A 20,725-nucleotide genomic window follows, 5' to 3' on the forward strand; every position below is an offset into this window, starting at 1 on the left:
GGCCCCTGCTGCCTTCGTGTGGGACAGGACTTTACCTTTGATCTTTTCATGAAATGATGCTCTCTTTGTCTCTGCCATCTGACCTTTTCATGTCTAAGCTTGAGGCAAGCAGGGGAGATGTTCTTGGTTCAGTCAGGATGGAAGTGCTGGTTCAGTCTGAGTTAGGTTCTGCTTTCTCTCTGTTTCCCAGAGGGCAGCCTTGGAAACACAAATCAGGTTTATTCCTCAAATCTGGTGTTTGTCCTTACTATTTTGCAGTTGACCCTGCTGTTTCCCTGGAGGGAAAGGGATGAGCACCTCCACTTACCTCTGCCTCTTCCAGGAAGGAGGAAAGGCTCTGGCTGAGAGCACCTGTTAGCTGCACATTAGGGTCATGGAACAGCTGTGCTTGGAATGGACCTCTGGACATCATCTAGTCCAGCTGCCCTGCTCAGAGCAAGGTCACCTGGAGGAGGTTGTTCAGGACTTTGTCCAGCTTGGTTTTTAATATTTCCAGAGACTCAGTAACCTCTCTGGACAGCCCTTCCCAACGTTTGGCCACTCTTAGGGCAAAGCTACAGTAACACTCCTAAAAGCTTTTTTTCTTGCCCTTTGCCTCATCTCCTTTCTCTGGATACCTCTGGGAAGATTGTCTCAGTCATCTTTATTCCCTGCCCAATAGATATTTATATATTTTGAGATCTTCCTGAGCCCCCTCCAGCCTCTCCCTGTACTAGGTCACGAATGTGAGTTGAGTATCCTAGTCTTCCACTGACACAGGTAGATGCAGAAGACCTGAAAGAATCAGTAGGAATCAAGCCCTGACCTTACAAATGTTTCTGAAGATGGAGTTGTTGACCCCAGCATTTGGCCATATCCAGTAACCAGTTCTGCACAGGCTGAGTTGCAAGGCCAGGACCTACATATGATGTAGCATTTTGGCAGCTGTTTGAATTTTTGCACTGTTTCCATATGTTTTGTATGGGATAAAGAAAAGAGATATTGCCCCTCCTTTTTTTATCTGTGTGAATTGTTGAATTCCCTTATTTATATGTTAGACTTATAGCTTATAATTTCCCAGTATATTTTGTTGGGCCCTTGAAGAATGTGGAGCTGGCTGATAGCATAAACAGTGCTTTGTATTCCTGATCTGCTTACATTTATACGGAATTAGAGAATGAAAAATGTTTACAAACTGGTGCCATAAGAAAGCTTTACAAATCCTTTGAATGCAAAATGACAGTTTGCTGAATGAGCTATTTTTGTTAGTTTGGTTACCATGGACATTCAATAATTGTATTTATTTATCTTTTGCCTGTCTTGTTCAGGATGAGAGAATATAGAAGTTCGAATCCAATATCCAATGAACAATAGAAGTGCCAAGTAGAAGCAATGTAAACAGTGTGTTTTACACATTCAGGAGGAGAAAGTCATATGTTAAATTGTTTCCTGAATGTGTGCACTGCTGTGGTCCAACTTTTCCTACTATAGTTTGAAGCCTGTCATGTTAAGAATACTTCTGCTCCTCCTGGAGCTGCTGAAGAGCTGCAAAGCCTTCTCCGTTGGTTCTCTTGGAGCACCACCTAATGGATGAGTTAGGAAAGGTCCCAAGCTTCTGACCAGTCTAAATTTCTGAATTTGTTATCATCAAGTACCTGCTCATCATCACTTTTGCAAAGTGGTACCGGGGGATGCCAAATATCAGATAAATAAAGCAGCTGTTGAAGGGGAGATTCCATCCCATGTGTGACACCAGTGTGTCTTTCACATGGGCTGGCAGCTTGAACATTCTTGAAAGTTTTGGTAGAGTATAGGCTAAATTTGCAGTTTTCTTCTAAGATATCTTTGAGATTGTTAAAGAAAAAAAAAAATTACATATTTCTTCCTTGCCTCACAATCTCCACAAGCATTTGAAGGGCTTTCCAGTCAGCTTCATGAATGACTTGTTCTTCAGTGTGTTCATATGAGAAAACTGATAACTTCCCAAAGGATAAGACAGATAGCAAAGAAGGTTCAGAGACCCCTCTGGCTTTCAACCATTTCTCACTGGCCTGCTTTGCCTCTTTGTATGAATGGTAGTAGCAACTCACTTGTCTTCTATTTTTTTGTTTTTTGTTTGTTTGTTCATTTGTTTGTTTTGTTTTGTTTTTGTTTTTCTACTTCCATCTGAGAAGGAAGGGAGTGGAGAAGAAATGAAGGCAGAATCAAAGAAAGGAAGGAAAATGTGCAGCATTGGTGGATGTTGAGTTTCCCAGAGAAAAGGCCATGGCCAGTTCTGTAGGGCAGACTGTCCTCCTCACCCTCTGTGGTGTCTCCTCGCCTGGGGGGTGTTTTCCCAGCTGAGCCCTTTCCACTTCTTAGCCAACATCTCCATCTGTTTCCATCAGCAGTTCACAGATTTTTTGCTTTTCTTGCTGCGAGAAGGAAAGTTTCTCTTTCCATTGGCAGTTTTCCTGCTGATCAGCTGAGTAATGCTCTCCACAGGCTTGCTGTCCTGCTTGGAAAGAGGTGCTTCCAGCCAGGTCAGAGCTCCCAGCCAGCTGCAGGACCTGCAGTTCCTGCCAGTGTGTTCCCTTTGCTGGCCAAGAGTAACACCTACACCTCTTCTCCATGCTGGCCCCCAAACTTCCCCTGTTTGCAGTGTGACAAAGAGGGATTTTCCCTTTCAGCCCTTATTACTGCACACAGCTCATCTCTTTTCCTCTTTCTCATTTGCTTTGTCTATTTAATAAAGGGTTTGGCTCTGAGGAAACACACATTGACTTCCAAAAGAAAATATTATTAAGTGTTATCTGATATCTCTACAAGAGTAATTTTTGGACAACATCCTTCTAAAACATATGACATCTGCCCTGCCTGCTAACAAGCTCTGCCTGGTCCTATGATCTCCTAAGCTACTTTCTTCAAGACAGCAGCATTTATCTGTAAAGGCAAGGCAGCTGGGAAAGTGGGTAAAATTTTATATAAAGGCATGCCTGGCTTAGGAATCTTTGATCCAAAGACCACTGGAGCCTTGGAGGTTTTTTGGAGGGAAACACTACATCTAATTCCCTTCCTTGGCCATACCAGTGCCCACTGTGAGGAGAGGACCATGGTGTTTATGGTTCCTTGGTCTCAGCCAGTGCAGTTGCACAGCACAGAGAGCTTGACTCACTGTCAGACTGATGGTTCCCCGGCCATCCAATATTTCCTGTTAGCACTGTTGAAGCCTTTCTGATTTTCAAGTCTTTGGAAAATTGTGGAAAGTAAATTTTTTTTTGTTCAGGTGAAAATTTGCTATGAGTCAAGTGGGTTTCTCTTTTCAGGCTGCTGCATTACAGTGAGGAAAGACAAGGGATTAGTGACCTGATGATTTGAGTGCTCAGTGCCAGACTGTTTCCTCTTGCTCTTTGAAGTCCTCCTCACTTACAGGCCCTCAACTTGCTACTTACATTTGTAGCACATGGACACTCAAAACAATTGACTTCCTACTGGATGTCTTGTTTCCCAACTTAAAGAGCAATAAGGCTCAGTTTCTTGATGTTAAAATTGTGTCATTGGCAAAAAAAGTTGGGCCAACAGAAACATGTTTTCTAGGAGTTGTGTGTTCTCAGTTTTGCCTTTTATGTGAAAGGGTTTTTTTTTGTCTCTATAATGTTGGATGCAAAAACCCCACAATGCTCCACATTAACCAGCTGGTCCAACCAGCTTGAAGACAAACTGTAAATCAGTGTTTTGATAAGTAGGCATTCACTCAGTAAGGACTGAGCCTGTGGTTTTGCTCTTGGAGTGGAGCTCAGTGTGCAGTGAGGGAGGTGTTGGCTCACTGCAGATGCCAGTGCAGTGCCTGAGCCACAGGAGCTGCTGGTTTGCTGAGCCAGACTGCTCTGGCCTCTGGCAAACTCCATGTTCATCAGAGGAGTGCTGTAACCTGCTCTCTTTGTTCATTCAGAGACAAATATTTTGCTTTTGTGATGGACTCCACCGAAAACAGTTTGATTTAGCAGGCAGGGAAGAGATGACAGAGGAAAGCTATAAAGCAGTGGTTATTAGGAAATAATTGACATTTTATTTTCTATGCTTTTTTGCTGATCATGCAAATTCAGGACTTCTTTGCAAATAATTGGATACCCTTAAACAAAGCATATATTGATGGGGTGTGTGTTTTCATTGTTTGCTGAACAATGTGTCTTAAATGATGTGATTTTTCATTTGGTAGAATGTATACAAGGAGGTTATTATGAAATAAGGAAGTATTAGCAAACATCAGAAAATATTAGAAAACTTGAGGTTTCTCAACTTCATTTTACAGCGTGCTTTGCTTCTGAATCTTGCAGTCAGATTTTTTTTTTTTTTGAGCTCCTTGAAGGAATTGATCTTTTTTGTGCAGTTCTGGAGAAATAAGAGTGGAGGTGATATAGATAACTGTTGTGTTTGTTTGCTTGTTTGTTTCTGTTTTACCACTGATGGATGTTAATAAAGACCTCAGCAATAGTCAAACCCTGTTTAACTGACTAGGATTTTTGCATGAAGAGCCAGATTTTGCCCTGTATTAGTGACTCAAAGTTTGTTTAAGTTTGTTCTTATAAATAGACAAAGATTCAATTAGGGCACCACAACTGTCCCACCATTTAAAATACAGTTATTAGTTCAATTTCCAAGGGAATTATGGCTGGAAGCAGCATGGTCCAGCACAGGATTATATTACAACTTTTTCATTCCACAGTGGTATCAGAATCCAAACTGTGCCTCTATTTGGTTTATAAATTTGTTTTTCTGAACATTTGCAGAATTGTAATATCTTAGTTTTGCCAAAATCAGACCTCAGTTTGGCAGACACTTATTTTATCAATTCCAGTTGTTCTTCCACAACCCTTTGAGGATTTTTTTTCATGTAGTCAATACTCTGTGTACTCCATCATGCATTCAATTAGAGGACACGTCAAATACATCTGTATTTAAACATGAATTGTATTACTTCTCTCTTATTTTTGGCTCTAGGCAAAGTTTTGCTCTACATTAAGTATTTTGGAATGCCAAAAGCTTGCAGTACAGTATAGCATCTAAACTGTAGTGGTTTTTGTTATGATTACAGTGTTGTCATGGTAATATAATTTTTGCAAATGAAAAGCCAGGTTCACATCTGTAGTTCTTACAAATCCTGGAAGGCCTGGGACAGGTCAGTTAGTCATACATTTTAGAGTATCCCACATACAAGAGGCTTGCTAAAGTCTTAGCAGGGGCACAATATCGAGCAGAATTAGCTGGGAACTCATTAAGAAAGTACTACTGCAAAACCAACAAAGGAAAAAAAAAAAAAAAAAGGAGGCAAATGTAATAGTTGGATTTTAAAATGCCTTTCTCTTCCTTGCTCAAGAGAATTGTCCTTTGCACCTCACCTAACACATCAGCTCACTGGACTCAGCCAGGCTGTGTCAGCTCACCACCCAGGTAACGTGGTTTACATGGAGAATGGCATCCCACAGGGGGAAGTTGTGTTCTACCTTCTGAATGAACCTCAGCTGAGTAATGGGATAAAGAAAATGCAATTTAAAAGACAGTCACTGAAAAAGTCCATTTCTGGAATTAATGGTTCAAGTACAGCTGAAAACGTACACTTACTTTTACACTGACAGAGCATCCAGGAGTGTGCCAAGGTCTGACAGAACAGCCTAACCAGCTCTGTTTCATGACAGAAGCAGCTGATGAGCAGGACAGAGGCTCTCTGCAGTTGTTGGGATAGGCTTCACTAAGATCAGGCTTTGATCTTCCTCAGCACTGGGTCAGTCTCTCCTGGTTGAGACCTGTTGTGGTCCCAAAAGGGGCATGGGCCCCATCAGGAGCTGTATATCCAGACTGGAAGTGATGGTAAAGAGATGATAAAATGATGAAAGCTGATGCCAGGGTGGCATAGAAATAATAAGAGTGCACAGCCAGGTATCAGTTTTGTCATTAAAATACCCATCTTTCTATTTCTTGTCTATTTTATACTCTTGTCTATTATATACTTATATCTTAGATCTCATTAAAGGCAGAAATCACAGTCTAACCATGAACCTTAGCTATTTTCTTGCTTTCTTGGTCCAGTAGAATTTGTTTCTGAAATGTAAGTATCTCTTAATTAAGAACAAACTTGTAATGGAAATGGGGTGTTTAGCCAAGTGCCTGAAAAAACTGGGAAAAAAATTGCCCCCACTTTAATAAATAACTCCTGGTGTTTCTTTTCCCCCTGTGTGACTGCAGTCCATGAGCCTGATAGAGATTGGGAACCCCTCTCAAAGCCTGGAGAACGTGTGTCGCTGGGCGTACCTGCAGCAGAAACCCGACACCGGGCACGCCGAGTACCACGACCATGCCATCTTCCTCACCAGGCAGGATTTCGGTCCATCAGGCATGCAAGGTGTGTGTCTGGCCTTGTTTTGCATTTGCATTTATCACCAAGCCAGGCTAGTCATGTAAAGTTTAATTGTGTATCTTTTGCTGAGCTGTGCTCTATGTTTGCTTTCCCCTAGAGCTCTGCGTTGGGCCATTTTTAGTTGTAACTGCTTCACTTACTATTTTATCCTTTCTTACTGATTACCTGTTGGATCATTTCTGTGTTCTTACTGAAACCAAGAAAATGGGATCCATGTGTAAATAGTCCTGAAAACACCCAAAGATTAAAAAAGAGATTTTGTATTTTAAAAGCTCTAAAGTTGTTGCTGTGTTACAGGTGAATTGCAAGAAATGTTTTTATGGAGAGGTCTGGATCAGCAGGGCCAAGAGCTGCCCACTTTTTCACTTTTTCAGACCTCTACCTCCTGTGAGATCAGGTTTTTCACCAGAGGGGAGAAATCTCAGAGCTTTTCCATTCATTTTGAGTTGGCCAGAACTGCTGTCAACACAGAGCTGGCTGGGGCTTTGCTCCCTGGGGGCTGGTATTGGGCTCCTCCACACAGCTGGATGTGGTGTCCTTTGCCTCTGTTGTCTTATCCCCTTAGAAAAGGCAGTAGAAAAATTGTAGGGCAGTCCAAGAGGTGACAATAATTTTCTTGGTGAGCCAGAAAGTTTTAATTTGTTCAACAGGCTGGTTTCATCTGTTTCATAGATGAAGGAGCACATTGTTAAATGTTTGGGGGCAGAGGTCTTGAGAGGACCACTTCAACTATACTTGTGTCACAGCAAAGGACAGATGCTCTCCCTAGAGCTTCCCACCATGTTGATTTTTCTGTTTTTGTTTGTTTTCTGAAACACTTGGTGATTCTCACAGGCTATGCTCCTGTCACTGGGATGTGCCATCCTGTCCGAAGCTGCACTCTCAACCATGAAGATGGATTTTCATCTGCATTTGTGGTGGCTCATGAAACTGGTCATGTGTGAGTACAACTGGACATTTGGGTTGTACCTTAAATGGTTTTTGATACAGACAAATGCTGATGACATTGGACAGATGCAATTGATTGTTAAGAAACAATATTTAGGGTTAGCTCTGGTTTCAGGTCTCAGCTCACACACACAAAGCTTTCTTTATGATCTTAAGCTTTATATTTCAGGATTTCCAAATGGGAAAAAAAGAACTAATACCAAAATGTCTTCCAGGGCTGCTGTGGGACTAGATTGAATGATGTATTGTAGTCTCCTGGTGGAAATATAAAGTGCCCATAATAAAGAAATATGATTTCACAGAGTCAGTGGAACACAGTACCATTGCAAGCAATCCATACGAAATAAGCACATAATCTATATATGTTACTGCTGATAAAGGAAACAGTACTGTATAGAAGCAAGGTGCCAAGCACTGCAGTTACAACTGTTCTATATATCTCATATAAAAAAATGTAATCATTTTACCTATTGATGTGATTTGAACCAATGCCTGGGCAGCATTTGTCAGAGCTTTGGTTTCTCCCAGATCTTTTTAGTTTCCTTGTTTTCCCTGCAGAGAACTCCCACTGATTTCCCATTTTCTCTTTGGTAGAGTAACAGTTACCAGAAGGCTTTTTCTGAACAATTTCCATCTATTCTGTTTTCCTAAGAAAGCCTTCAGGCCCTTTCTCTTTTTTTAACAATAAAGTGCCACAATTTATTGAAATCACAATAAGCATATCTTAGACAGGGACACCTATTTGAGACTCAGATAGTATTTGATTCTAGAATTTTTGAATTAAGAATAAAAAGAACACAGCATGGGCTTTAGAAGAGACACCACTGCAGAAAGTTTGTAAACCCTCAAGTCATATTCAGCCCCAATCTGTTAATTTTGTTTAACCATGGACAGATATTGCCCAGATTAGTTCAATAGTGCTAATTAAAAATGCAATAAAAGATCAAACAAAGGAAAGGAACAAATATATTCATAATGAAGCCAAAAAGAAATTTTAAAGTATCTGTAATTTGGGGTAATTTTCTAGAAAGCATCCACCACTTTCCAGGCTGTTTCACATTTAAACAATGTGGGATTGCTCCTGAGCAGCAGCAGCAGCTTGTCTGAACTAGCTTTCTGTGTGATGCCTTTCTTTATTTCCATGCAAAGGACTTGTCTGCAGTTGCAAAATACTTTGAATTAAGCTAAAGTGTGATTTTTTTTAGAAGTTATATAAAGTCCTGAATAGCTCCAGATAGAGCCTGGCTACATTTCTGTTAGTATTCCTGGAGGGTGGGCAGGCTCAGTAATTCAGAAATGGATTCACATTTAGCTGTAGTGATTCTCAAATGTGCATGTGCACAGAAGTCCAAAAAAGGCATTTGTAGTGGATTTAGTGGATTGTGGGCATTTTTTGAAAGTGGATTGTGCTAATGACATGAAAGTACCCTCAAGGGTCAATCCTTCTATATGGGAGTTACTCCAGATGAGCTCTTTAGCTTCAGCCTCACCCTGCCTTACTCCTCATGACTTTGCTGGTGGGGACAAGGGCCGTGGGAGGTGAGAACCTTGCAGGTGCAGCACGGGGGCAGCCAGAGCCCCCCGTGGCAGCTCTGTGTCTCTGTGTGTGCAGGCTGGGGATGGAGCACGACGGCCAAGGGAACCGCTGCGGGGACGAGGTGCGGCTGGGCAGCATCATGGCCCCCCTGGTGCAGGCTGCCTTCCACCGCTTCCACTGGTCCCGCTGCAGCCAGCAGGAGCTGAACCGCTACCTCCAGTGAGTACTGCCCTTCCCCTTCCCTGGGGGAGCACCTGGGGACAATCCTGGAACAGCCCTGCCACAATGCTGCCGCGATTCTAGCACATTTCTGCATCTCGTGTTCTGTTCACTGTCAGCCCATTCTAAATTATTCTCGTTTCATTTATGTCTGTTCATTTTCTGGACACTGAGAGGGAGCATGCTGGAACAATTCTACAGCAATTCTACAACAATTCTACCACAATTCTGCATCTCGCATTCTGTTTGTTGTCAGTCCATTCTAAACTATTCTCATTTCATTTATGTCTGTTCATTTTCTGGCCACTGAAAAGGCTGTATTTGCTCCTCTCAGGGATGGTGGAAGGCCCTGTTGTGAATCTCATTTCTAGCTTTCCTCCCTCCCTACTCTAACCTCTAACTGAGGGCTGCCTTGGCTACCCTGCACTGTTGTGTCTGTCTTGCCATTTGTTGCTTATGATATCTGTCAGTGACAGGATGGTGCTGCCTAGAGAGGAAAATCTGCCCTTTAACTGTCAGGGCTTTTCTTGACTTTAGTAGATATCTAAAGAGCACACACGGTTCTAGAATTAGTTCTTCAGTTAATTTTTCTTTCTGTTTAAACAGCTTCATCCATGCCCCTTGCCTTCCTTTTTGGATTTGACACTTCAGGCATTAGACCTGTGGAGGAGTTCCCTGACAAATTCTGTTGTTTATGATCTTTTTTTTTTCCTCCTTACAGAAAAATAAAACCTCCCCTTGTTATGTGAAAGTTGTCCAAATAATATGGGGAAGCTACTAGCATAACCAACAAAAGCTGAAAATGAGTAGGAAAAAAGTGCAGCAAAATACATTAAGTAAACATGAGTCAGTCTTTTTGTCAGTATTTGTATTATCATAGATATCTTATGTGTGGCAATAAGGAATAAAAACATTGTGAGGGAAGTGTGATTGTTTCAATTAGCAAGATCCTCCAGAGCTTTAGCCATTAAATAAAAATCATCTGGCCTAGAGGGCTGCTTTACTTTCTTTTAAATACAACTATTTTTAAAATGTCTTATAACAAAGCAGAACAATTATTTGCTTTGAAGTAAATCTAACCTCAAAATTCTGCTTTCAGCTATTGGTAATTTCAAGGCAATCTTAATGATTGCCAGGATGGGCTCGTGTATGGTGTCCTCATGTCTGTTAAATAACTGGGAGACATTTCAGAGATGCTGTGGACTGTGATTGTTGTGAATGAACCAATACTTACACTGTGTTAACCATTTGGTGGCACTAGCTTCAGTCCTTTGTGCTGGCATGACTTGGTCAGATGTAATTCTACAGGCTCTCCTCACTCCTTAGGAGCAGAGGAGAAACCTCTACGTTGGTCACACAGAAAGTAAGTTTAGTTTAAACTATGGATGGAGTTGGGAGCAATCAGGAGAAGCAGAGGGAGAGAACAAATACAGGTTAAGTCTGTAAATGAGTCACTGCTTCTCAGGGAGGACAAAGGGAAACTGTAAGTTCAATGATATTCTGGGCTGCTTACCCTGGCCTCTGCTTTTGAAATTGCACTTGAAAGACAGCTGCAGGCAGCAAGAAATTCCACAAATGGAAAATTAATTAAACTTTCTTTTCTTCTTGGTCTCATGTGGATTCTTCCTTTGATTCCTTTCACATAAGGAGCCTGGAGACTGATAGGAATTTACCTGCAAGCTAAATGGAAATTACAATGGAAGGGCTTCAAAAAAAGATGTATAGAATCCATTGAAGGTGGATACAACATGCTAAAGTGAATGTGAGAGTAAATGCAATATTAGCTGCTTTCAGGACGAGCATCTGAGAAATTGTAGGCTCTATTTTGTTTGGAACAAAAAGGCAATGAAACCACAAACAGTGTGCAAGCCTCACAGCCCCATCTGTTCCTGTAATTTTTGCCTGTTGCAGTTCCTACGACTGCCTGCGGGACGATCCCTTCGAGCACGACTGGCCTTCCCTTCCGCAGCTGCCGGGCATTCACTACTCCATGAACGAGCAGTGCCGCTTCGACTTCGGGCTGGGATACATGATGTGCACAGCTGTGAGTGCTGAGCTCAGCTCCTGCTCCTTCTCATCCAGGAGTGCTCTGAAACGTCCTTAACAGGGACAGCGTAGTGAAGCCCACAGGGAAAGATATTGTGCCCTCTTAGCTGCAAGCAAGGATTAACAACTGAATGTTGACATGCATTTTATTCTAAATATCTCTTGGTTTGTTTTTGCTTGTTTTGTTTAACTGAAGTTACAGAAGTAATTATTGTGTAGTTTCATAAAAATCTGTAGTTGTCAAGCAAACAAACTTGCTGTGTTATTGAGCCTCCTCTTGCTGGCAGCTGGTTATTTCACTCCTAAACTCCCACCAGGATGGAGGAGATGGATTTGCTGCCACATCTTGTGATGTTAGCACAGGGCAGCATGCTTTTATGATCCAATTTTATGGAAAGTGTGATGCATTTTGATATTTTGCAAGAGAAAATATGTGTGACAGCGAGTAAAGCAACTTGTAAGGACTCTTGATGACATGGTTGGCTCTCATGTATGAGGAAAACAAGAGACAAAGTCTAAATTTAAAGCAAGGCAAGATTAGTGCAATTCTCAGGGACTGGCCTCAGAAGATAAAGTCTTCTGCAGCAGGGCTGTGCCTCCCACCCCCAGCTCTTCAAGTAGAACAAAATACTAGTTTGAAAGAGATGTTTTCAGCTGCTGGCAGCTGCTGACACGTAACATTTCTGCTTTCATTCCCATCTGCAGGAATATATGTGCTGAGCAGTGTCCCTTGATAATGGATGAGAACCCTTAGAGCATGAGCTGCAGTATTGTGTCTTGACACAATTCCCTCTGATGCTGCCTTGGAAGAATGTCCCAGCCAAAGATAATCTTTTCTTACAGCCATCCTACAGAGCCTAGGAGATGGAGGCTTTCTATTCTTCTTTGTTCAGAATAGCCAAAAGCATGTCCAGACATTATGATTTAGTATGTTATGTGGTGGGTGGTTCCCATCCTCTCCTTTGCTTTGTAGGTAAAATGCTGATTTATTCATTGGATTTGGTACCTGATCTCAAATTTCCATCCCCCTGAGAAGGGGATTACAACAGTTGAGCTAAAGTCTGAACAGCTCATTTCCATCTCCCATGGGTGCAGAAGGATTTATTGCTTTGTTTGCTGAATGAAGAAGCCACTTTGGAGAAGCTGTAAGAAAAGGCAGTGTGTGTCACTGCTTGAGGAAACTGGTTGGTCACTTGTGTAAAACTATTTTTGCCTGACTTTATTCCATTGCATGCAGATGGGATCTCGCCTCAGAGTGATGATCTGAATGCTCAAATATTCAATCCGTGTTCCTCAGGGATCAGCACTAACAGCTGGCATTTTATACCTAGGGACAGAACCCCCCATCTGCAGCTTCTGTAGTAGTTTCCAGCAGGAGCTCTCCCAAAACATCATCCACTCTGATTTTTCCTGTGTTCCAGTTCCGTACATTTGATCCCTGCAAGCAGCTGTGGTGCAGCCACCCTGAGAACCCCTATTTCTGCAAAACAAAGAAAGGGCCTCCGCTGGACGGGACCATGTGTGCTCCAGGCAAGGTGAGAGCTGCTGCCCTGGGTGCCACGTGTGTCCATGTGTGTTTGTGAACTGCTGGGGATGTTCCCCTCAAAATCGAGAGGAGCAAGAGAAGAACCTGTCTGGAGGAGCTGAGGTTTGCTAAGATGTGGGGCAAACTCCTGAGTGCCAGTGAAGTGCTGAGCATTAGCCCAGCTGGTTAGAGCATGGTGCTAATGGCACATGGGGTTGATCCCTGTAGGGGCCATTCACTCAAGAGCTGGAGTTGATGATTCCTCCAGGGGGTGCCATCCAACTCAGAATATTCTGTGATTCTGAGCAGTGGAAGGATGAGGGCTGGCATGTCCTGCATGGCCACTCTGGGGCCATTAAACTCTGGCACCTCATGGCAGTATCTGCACCACACAAGTCTCTATGGCAACGACAAAAATGGGGAAATTTCCACTCTCCTACAGCTCTTCTGTGGTCAGGGTGCAGAGAGCAGTGAGGCTGGAGGTGCAGCCAAGCCACAGCCCTGGAGCTTCCCAGAGGGAAAGGATGGATGTGGGAGCTGAGTCCAGCTAGAGAGAACCCCCCCAGCACAGAGGGGCTGAGCAGAGAAGGGCAGGTCTGTGCGGGTGGGTTGGCTGCTTGGAGAGCCCAGGGAGGAGCAGTGAGGGATGGGGTGAGGTGGCAAAGGCTCAGCTCTGCTCCCAGCCCCAGAGATCCTCCCTGGAGATCACACTCTGCTCACTGTGGCTCTGTAAACTCCAAGTCCTTTGAAGTCTGATGAAAGAAATCTGGCTTCCCTGGGCTTTGGATGCAGTGACTGAGGGGGAGAGGAAGATGTCGCTACTTGGAAAGGTTTTTTTACAGCCCAGTGTATGACATCATTTATGCGATAAATGAACCATATTAGCAGCTGCTGTTATGGTTTGAAAAGTCTTTTTTATGAAAACATTATGTTAAATTAATTCCCCAGCAAGTCATGCCCTATGCAAACCACTCAGTTCTGGTTTTCTGTTCATTAAATTATTCCTGTTATAAAAGCTTTGTTTCTTATTAAAAAACAAAAAAAAAAAAAAAAAAAACAAAAAAAAAAAAACAAAAAAAAAAAAAAAAACAAAAAAAAAAAGAATTAGGTTCCAATCCAAAATTATAGACAATATATTTGGATACCTTTTATTTATCTTGATTTTTATATTAAAAATATTCATGACCCCCATCTGAAAAATACAGTTATATTCCATTTTGTTGCATCACTCTCTTCCCTGAGCTATTCATTCATATTAGTATTTGAACAGAAATGAGGAGAAAAGAGGAATTTGTAACTCTACAGTTAAGGATCTGTCAGTGCTTCCATTATAAACAGTTTGTCAGGATATTATGCAACTCAGCTGTAAAAATTTTCTTTGGACTAGAACTTGGGATCCAAGGCTTCAGCAAGCTGTGCAGACAGCCAGGCTTTTGAGCTCAGCAGAGATGCAAGAGAGTATGTGCACATTCTGAAGTTTCAGTAGATGATAGGACTCTCCGACTGTTTTATTCTCAAGGGAGCTGTCCCAGTTTTTTGATAAATAAACTTGCTGCCACCTTCCAGAAGAACCTGAGAAAATATTGTAAAATGAAAACCCTTTTATTAGATAAGGCTCAGCAGTCTGAACAAAATGTTTTGGGTTTTTTTTAAATTGTGTGAGTTCTGAAGGTGATATAGCTGACTTTATGTATCTGAGCTCAGTGTTTGACCAGTGTATTTATTAGATGTTGGTGTTTTTAATACAGATACATCAGATCAATGCTTTTACATCTGTTCCTTTCATTTTCATCCCTGCCCTTGATTTTGTCTTCCCCTGTCCTCTCTCTTCACCAACTGGGACAATACCAGAGGCTCTTGCCTGAATGCATAGGGCTGTAAAATGCATTTACTGCCCAAAGCTGGGACTCAGTTGCTGTGGGGCAGCTTCCTTTCAGGTACATCTCCCAGGATACCTCATCAGCTCTTGAGAAAAATGAAAATACTTTCAAACACGATCTCCTGTTTTCTTTGGAATCATGCCAGAAAAGTACAGAAACATAAGCAATTAAAGATGTCGATTGAGAAAGATTCGTTTCCCGCTTTAGAGACTTGCAGTTTTCATGATTTCATGCCACTAATTCCCAGGGCCTATTTTAAGCTCAAACCAATCACAGCTCTGCTGATGTGTCACAGAAACATCCTGGCTGTGCTGCAGCTGAGGGGGCAGGATGCCAGAAATGTCAATGGTGCTGGGGAGGGAACACGTGCGTGGATGTTCTCACCTTGGGCTGGTCTTCACATAACTGAGAACTGATCCCAAATTCAGCAAGGTGCCATTGAGGAGAATCCAGCCCAGCTGCCTCCTTCCTAACTGGTGGTCAAGGGGGAAGAACAGCCACGTGGGAGACATGAAATCTGTAGCATATTTTCAGCAGGAAGGGTGGGAAGGGGCATGTGCCTGCACACCCAGGCTGTGCCCTGACCCTTTGAAAGGGGAGATGAGACTTTCTAATGCTGTCTATATGTGTGTATGTATGTGTACAGATAAGTGTATATTTATGTAAATGTTTGTGAGCTCTTCTGTGCCTGTGGTTATTTGGACTAAGTTGCCAAAAGAGTGAAGTCCTGCCATTTTGAAAACTTCTTAGTAAGTCTTCTTGTGCAAATGGAGATACTGAGCAACCATTACGTTAACTGGCAGCAAACTAATAATTTGCTGGGTTTAAAGATAAAAATAAAAGAATAACATATTCTCCTGGAGCTTCCCAGTGAGAAAAGAAAACTACTATTTTGATAGAATCCTAAAGGAAATAGAATAATTTATATTGCTCCCAGCTTGATTTTTTAAAACCAGATTGAGTTTTCAATAGCAAGAGGGAAGTTTCTATCAGTTTTGTGAAGCTTTGATCATGCAGCAATGGTCACATTACCTTCCATGAAATAACTCCAGTGTGTAAAGTTAAGCACATGGAGGTTCAGAGTCTTGCTGTGGAGTCAAAGACACTCCATAAATTGCTATAGTAAACCATGCAGACAAGACATAACTGTGCAAATCTTAACTCTGCCCGGCATTCTGTAGATGGAAAGAAAACATATGCTGTCAGCTGATAATTTATTTACTTGTACACAGTTCTGTCAGTTCTACCATTAGCCTCAAGCTTCTGAATGCAGGAAAACTTCAAAAATCTATCATCAGATTTTGTTATTTCATTTTTTAAACATAAAACTCTTCTGGGGGACATTTATGTCAGCTGAAGAAGCTAACTGCTCTCCACAGGGTAGAAATAAAACCCAGAATCAGTCACACAGGGAGATCACATGCCAGAGTCCATCTGCTTGCTGCAGTGAACATCAAGGTTTGCACCACCTGAGCCTCCTTTTTTTCTATTTTCTTGGAGAGAGGTAAGAGCCTGGTAGCTGCCCCTGCCAACCAAGCTGATGTTGATCTTGGATTTGGCTTCTGTGCCAAGGATCCAGCACAAACCTAGCAGATCTTCTCTTTGCTTGCACTGTGCTAATGAGATGATCTAAGTGAAACTTGGAATGATTTTTTTACTCTGTCAGGAAAGGAAGGGAATGATTAAATATTGAAATAAATAGATATTTTTTGAGAAGAAAAATGGACCAAGAAAAAAGGTTTCTGAAAACACTAATGTGTACTCAAAGCAATCCAGTAAATTTCCCACTGAGAAAGCTGACCTCAGCTTCTCTCGGAGACAGGAGACAGATGGGTGAGTGTGTGCTGTGTTACTCACCACAGAAACAGGGAGAGCACTTGATTCTCCACTGAAGAAACTTTTACTGCCTCAGAGTAGTCCTCAGTGTTGGAACTTTCAGTTCATCCCATGCAACTAATTATTCTCAAACAGATGGAGCAGAGCAAGCCAGCCTGTGTGTGATGGGGAATACAAATAAATAAGTAACCCAATCCTGATGGGACCTCAGGAGAGAGAGGAGAACTGAGCACCCCCAGCCATGCTGCAGGATGAGGAGCATCCAGTGAGGAGGTTGGAGAGGTGCTCACTGCTGCCCCATATAAAATAGTTACAGATACCCACAGAAGATCTTCAAGTCTTTTCTTGGAAAATTGACTTGGAGATGTGCTAAGCCCACAGGAACACACTGGCTCTTTTTTTGGCATCCACAGCAGTTGTTTCAAAGAACTGCTGAAAACAGCAGTGGAATGTTTTACTGCAAGAAATTTAAGCTCCCTGTCCTGGAAATTGCACTTGTTTTGGACTGCCCTGTTTGCCAGAAAAATAGGCGAGACTGCAAGAAGTCATCTTGTCTTCAACTAAGAAAACAATTTACATTTACCCATTTTTTCTCATTTAAAAAAAAATTGCTTTCATATGCTTCATTCTTTAAGTGAAACCCCCTGTTTATGAAGGGAATAGCACTTGAAATTGGCTCTTTTCCACCTCATTATGTAGATAATGTAGTAGCAATGGAAGGGTTGGCTTTAACTTCCTTTATTACACTGGAGATTGCTCTGTCTCTGGTTTTACCTTCTCATGCATTTTCTTGCATGGATCTGCCCAGAGCAAGATTTGTTAGTGAATCATTTTGTTTTCTGTAGACTCTTTTATCTTAACCCACAAAAAAGGGCAGAGCTGGGGGTGACTCATTTTACTCAAATGCTTCTCTCCTAATAGCTCTGCCTCAGCTTCCCAACAATCACCATCTGACCAGCTTCTCCACTAAAAACCAGTGCTGCTCTTCCCTTTATGCAGCAAAGTCAATAACACTTTTCCATGTTTGCCTTCCTGTTCAGGAACCAGTCTTAATGTCAGAGAGGGGCTTTATTAGAGGTTGTCTGCTATTCCTGACTAAAACAGGGAGAAGAGGCTGGGAAACACAGTGTCATCACATCTCTCCCTGTCCTCCCTGAGTCCAAGCGCTGCATTCTGGATCAGCACATAATGAACAGAGGTGAAATGACTCCTGAAATGGTTTTGGTGACTGCTGTGGAACTCACACCTGAGAGGTGCAGCATCCTGATAAAAGGATGTGTGAGCAAGCCTAGATCAGGAGCTGTCACTTCACATCTGCTTCCAAGGCCAGCTGAAATGTCTCTTGACAAGCTGAACCATTGCCAGCTTCCCCCGCACCGCTGAATGGTCCCCAGGCTGCCCAGGGCCCCACGACTAAGACTGTTTGTTCAAACAAACCTCTCTAAAGCCATAAGTAAACAGTCCCCGAAGGGTACAGCCCTGAGCTTCTAAACAAAAAAAAAGCAAAGGACATATCAGGATTTTGCATTTCTTTCACACTTTGCTGAATTATCTCTTTTTCTGTCAAACATCTAAGAAAAATCTGCCCATTACAGCTCTGGAGCAGGATTGGTATAATTGGCTTTATGGTAACTCATCTATTTCATAGGTTTTGAATTCGAATATCTGAAGTCATGGGAAAGAAAAAAATAGTTGAAACCTAATTTCTACTCTCTCTTCTTGTCCAACCAAATCAGCCCCAAAATAAATTGCATGAATAAGGAGCTAGTCACTGAGCAGATTAGCGAATCAGTAAGCTGTGCCTTGTCACCATTCTACTAATGATTCTCTCTTTAAATTCAGCATGATTAATGATTATCCTTCACTCTTAGATTTGCCTTCCAGATCACTAATCGCTCTATGCTCAAGAACGCTCTCCTGTTATATATCTTCTGATTTTGTTTTTGCTGGCAGCATGCATTTAGCCATATGCTTGTCTTGTGCAGCCTGCCAAATTCCTGCGTTCCAGGGCTTGTTAAGCTGTGTAAAATGTTGTTGTTGACTTGAATGTTAAGGAAAGTAAGTGACTGATTTCACTTGTTGTTGCAGCCATCTGTGCTCCTGAGCCAGAGCTCTCATCCCAGCAGTAACCGTTAACGCAGACAAACTGTGGCAGTCTCATGCAAAGTCATTTGTTTGCTGGAATATATTTTCCAGCACCCACACTTCATCAGTAGACTTTTATGAAAGCAGAAATAGTACTGAAAGGGACCAGAATCTTGTGATCCTTAAGAAGAATTCTTTGTGACTTCAGCTGAGAAAAAAAATTCCTTGATTAGAGACTGGAGAAATTGGTAGAAAGACATTAACAGGTTTCTGTAACAGGAAATGACAGTAGAGATGATCAGTACTGGAGCTATGAAGGCTCTCAAAGAAATAAAAAAAAATACCTTAATGGTTTGGGGAATGTAGCAAATTTTGTGTTTCAACTGCTGTAAAATGAGTGTGTGAAAAACCAGGTAAAAGAAAGGAGAAAGCGAGAAGGGCATGATGAACTGTGCAGCTGTAGGACTGTCCAAGGCTGTCCCTAAGGAATGCCTCCTGATTTTTTGGTCAGGTTTACCATGAGATCTCCAGGGAGACACTTAAAAACTTTTTATTTAATAGCATTAATGTCTGCAATGTGAGTTTTCTTGAATTCCATGACACTTTGCTGATGGCATTTATTATAGGAATATGTGTGTGGATTTGGGAGTGGCTGGGCAGGATGGTGCTGTGGCAGAGCTCCTGCCAGTGCTGCCTGCAGAGGCTGCAGGCAATAGTGGAGGCAGGATGTCACTCTTAGCCTCCAAGATTTGGGATTCTGCCATTTCCCTTAAACAATATCCCTGCTGCAGACAGGTGATGAGGAAATATAACATTGAGAGCAGTTTAACAAACTTGGTTGGCTTGAAACCTGCGTGCACACATGTGCATGTTGCACGTGTATGTTTATAAAATCTGAGTTGGGATCATGGGCACAATCTGACAGCAAGTCCCTCTACTTTCTACTGGAGAGGTAAAAAAATCCAGAACTTGTGCTGAAAATTATAGTGTGTTGTAAACAGCTTCTCATCTGATGTAAGTAAATAATCTAATCATTGTGACATCTGACTCTCTCTTTCAGCATTGCTTTAAAGGTCACTGCATCTGGCTCACACCAGACATCCTGAAGCAGGATGGACACTGGGGGGCATGGAGCAAGTTTGGCTCCTGTTCCCGCACGTGCGGCACCGGGGTGAAGTACAGGACACGGCAGTGTGACAACCCACAGTAAGTGACACCCCACAGTGACACCCCACAGTGACACCCTACAGTGACACCCCACAGTGACACCCCACAGTGACACCCCACAGTGAGTGACACCCTAGAGTGACACTCCACAGTGACATTCCACAGTGACAACCCACAGTGACACCCCATAGCTGATGTGCAGAGGCTGCACGGGGAGGATCCTCAGTGCATGACCAGTGCAGCAGTGCAGTAAAGGATGCTGAGTGGTGCTTATTAAATCTGACCTATAGCATAAGTTGTCAGAAATTCTACTTTTGGCCCTTAGCAAGTCATGAATCATCTTTACTTCTCAGTTTATTCATCCATTAAACTGGTTAGGCTTGAAAGTGCTGATACAGTGCTGTGTAAAGCATAAGTAAAAGTTTGTGGTCCAATATATCTCATTTTAAAATGTGGGTATGAAATAATAGCAGTGATTTACTGGATTTTTTTTTTTTTTTTACCTTTTAAAAAGTTTTCTTTAATCCACCTTTCAGGATATTTCAACAAGGTCTTAAAATATTTTCGAACTGTTTTCATTCCAAGTTGTAACAAAGCTCCTGTGATCAGAAACTTCCTCAGAGTTAAATTTAGGAATTTTGAATTGTCTTGCTTTAATAACTTACATATGGGTCATCTAGATAATGTAGAATGATTGCATTTCAGTAACAATGGAAGTAAAGTATAGTTAGTACAAATGATATGAAATGTGTAATTATTGCTATCTTAGTGTGGTATCATTAAATGTCAAGATCCTAACAGCAAGAACTAAAGCAATTGTCAGAATTAAATTATTTTAACAGAGAGAATATTTTAACATTGAATTTCTTAGTTTGTTGGTAAAGCAATTGAACTTGACTAGTATTAAAAATCATCTTATCATTGATTTGGGTTTCTTTTTTTTAGTTGTATGAAGCAGCATTTTCCAACGGAAATTGTTCTATTAAGAAAAAAATTGCCAGCTCTCTTTTCAGCCTTTATTACTTTGGCAACAGAGAAGTGACCTTTATAATCATGGGCACAGTTTTAGTTGTAAAACCTATTTGCATGTCAGAAAAGCCCAATGTGTT

The 20,725-nt window shown here is 41.9% G+C and overlaps 1 protein-coding gene across 1 annotated transcript in view; it reads left to right on the forward strand.

The window, feature by feature from the left end:
- Positions 1–20,725, forward strand: part of ADAMTS2 (ADAM metallopeptidase with thrombospondin type 1 motif 2) — a 173,910-nt gene that overhangs the window by 129,163 nt on the left and 24,022 nt on the right. Inside the window, exons 6-11 of the mRNA XM_056502810.1 lie at positions 6,202–6,358; positions 7,208–7,313; positions 8,934–9,077; positions 10,989–11,121; positions 12,545–12,658; positions 19,510–19,655. Coding sequence (XP_056358785.1) covers positions 6,202–6,358; positions 7,208–7,313; positions 8,934–9,077; positions 10,989–11,121; positions 12,545–12,658; positions 19,510–19,655 — 800 coding nt within the window. The remainder of the gene's footprint in view (positions 1–6,201; positions 6,359–7,207; positions 7,314–8,933; positions 9,078–10,988; positions 11,122–12,544; positions 12,659–19,509; positions 19,656–20,725) is intronic.

Source organism: Oenanthe melanoleuca, chromosome 13, assembly GCF_029582105.1.
Source record: "Oenanthe melanoleuca isolate GR-GAL-2019-014 chromosome 13, OMel1.0, whole genome shotgun sequence".
NCBI lineage: Eukaryota > Metazoa > Chordata > Aves > Passeriformes > Muscicapidae > Oenanthe > Oenanthe melanoleuca.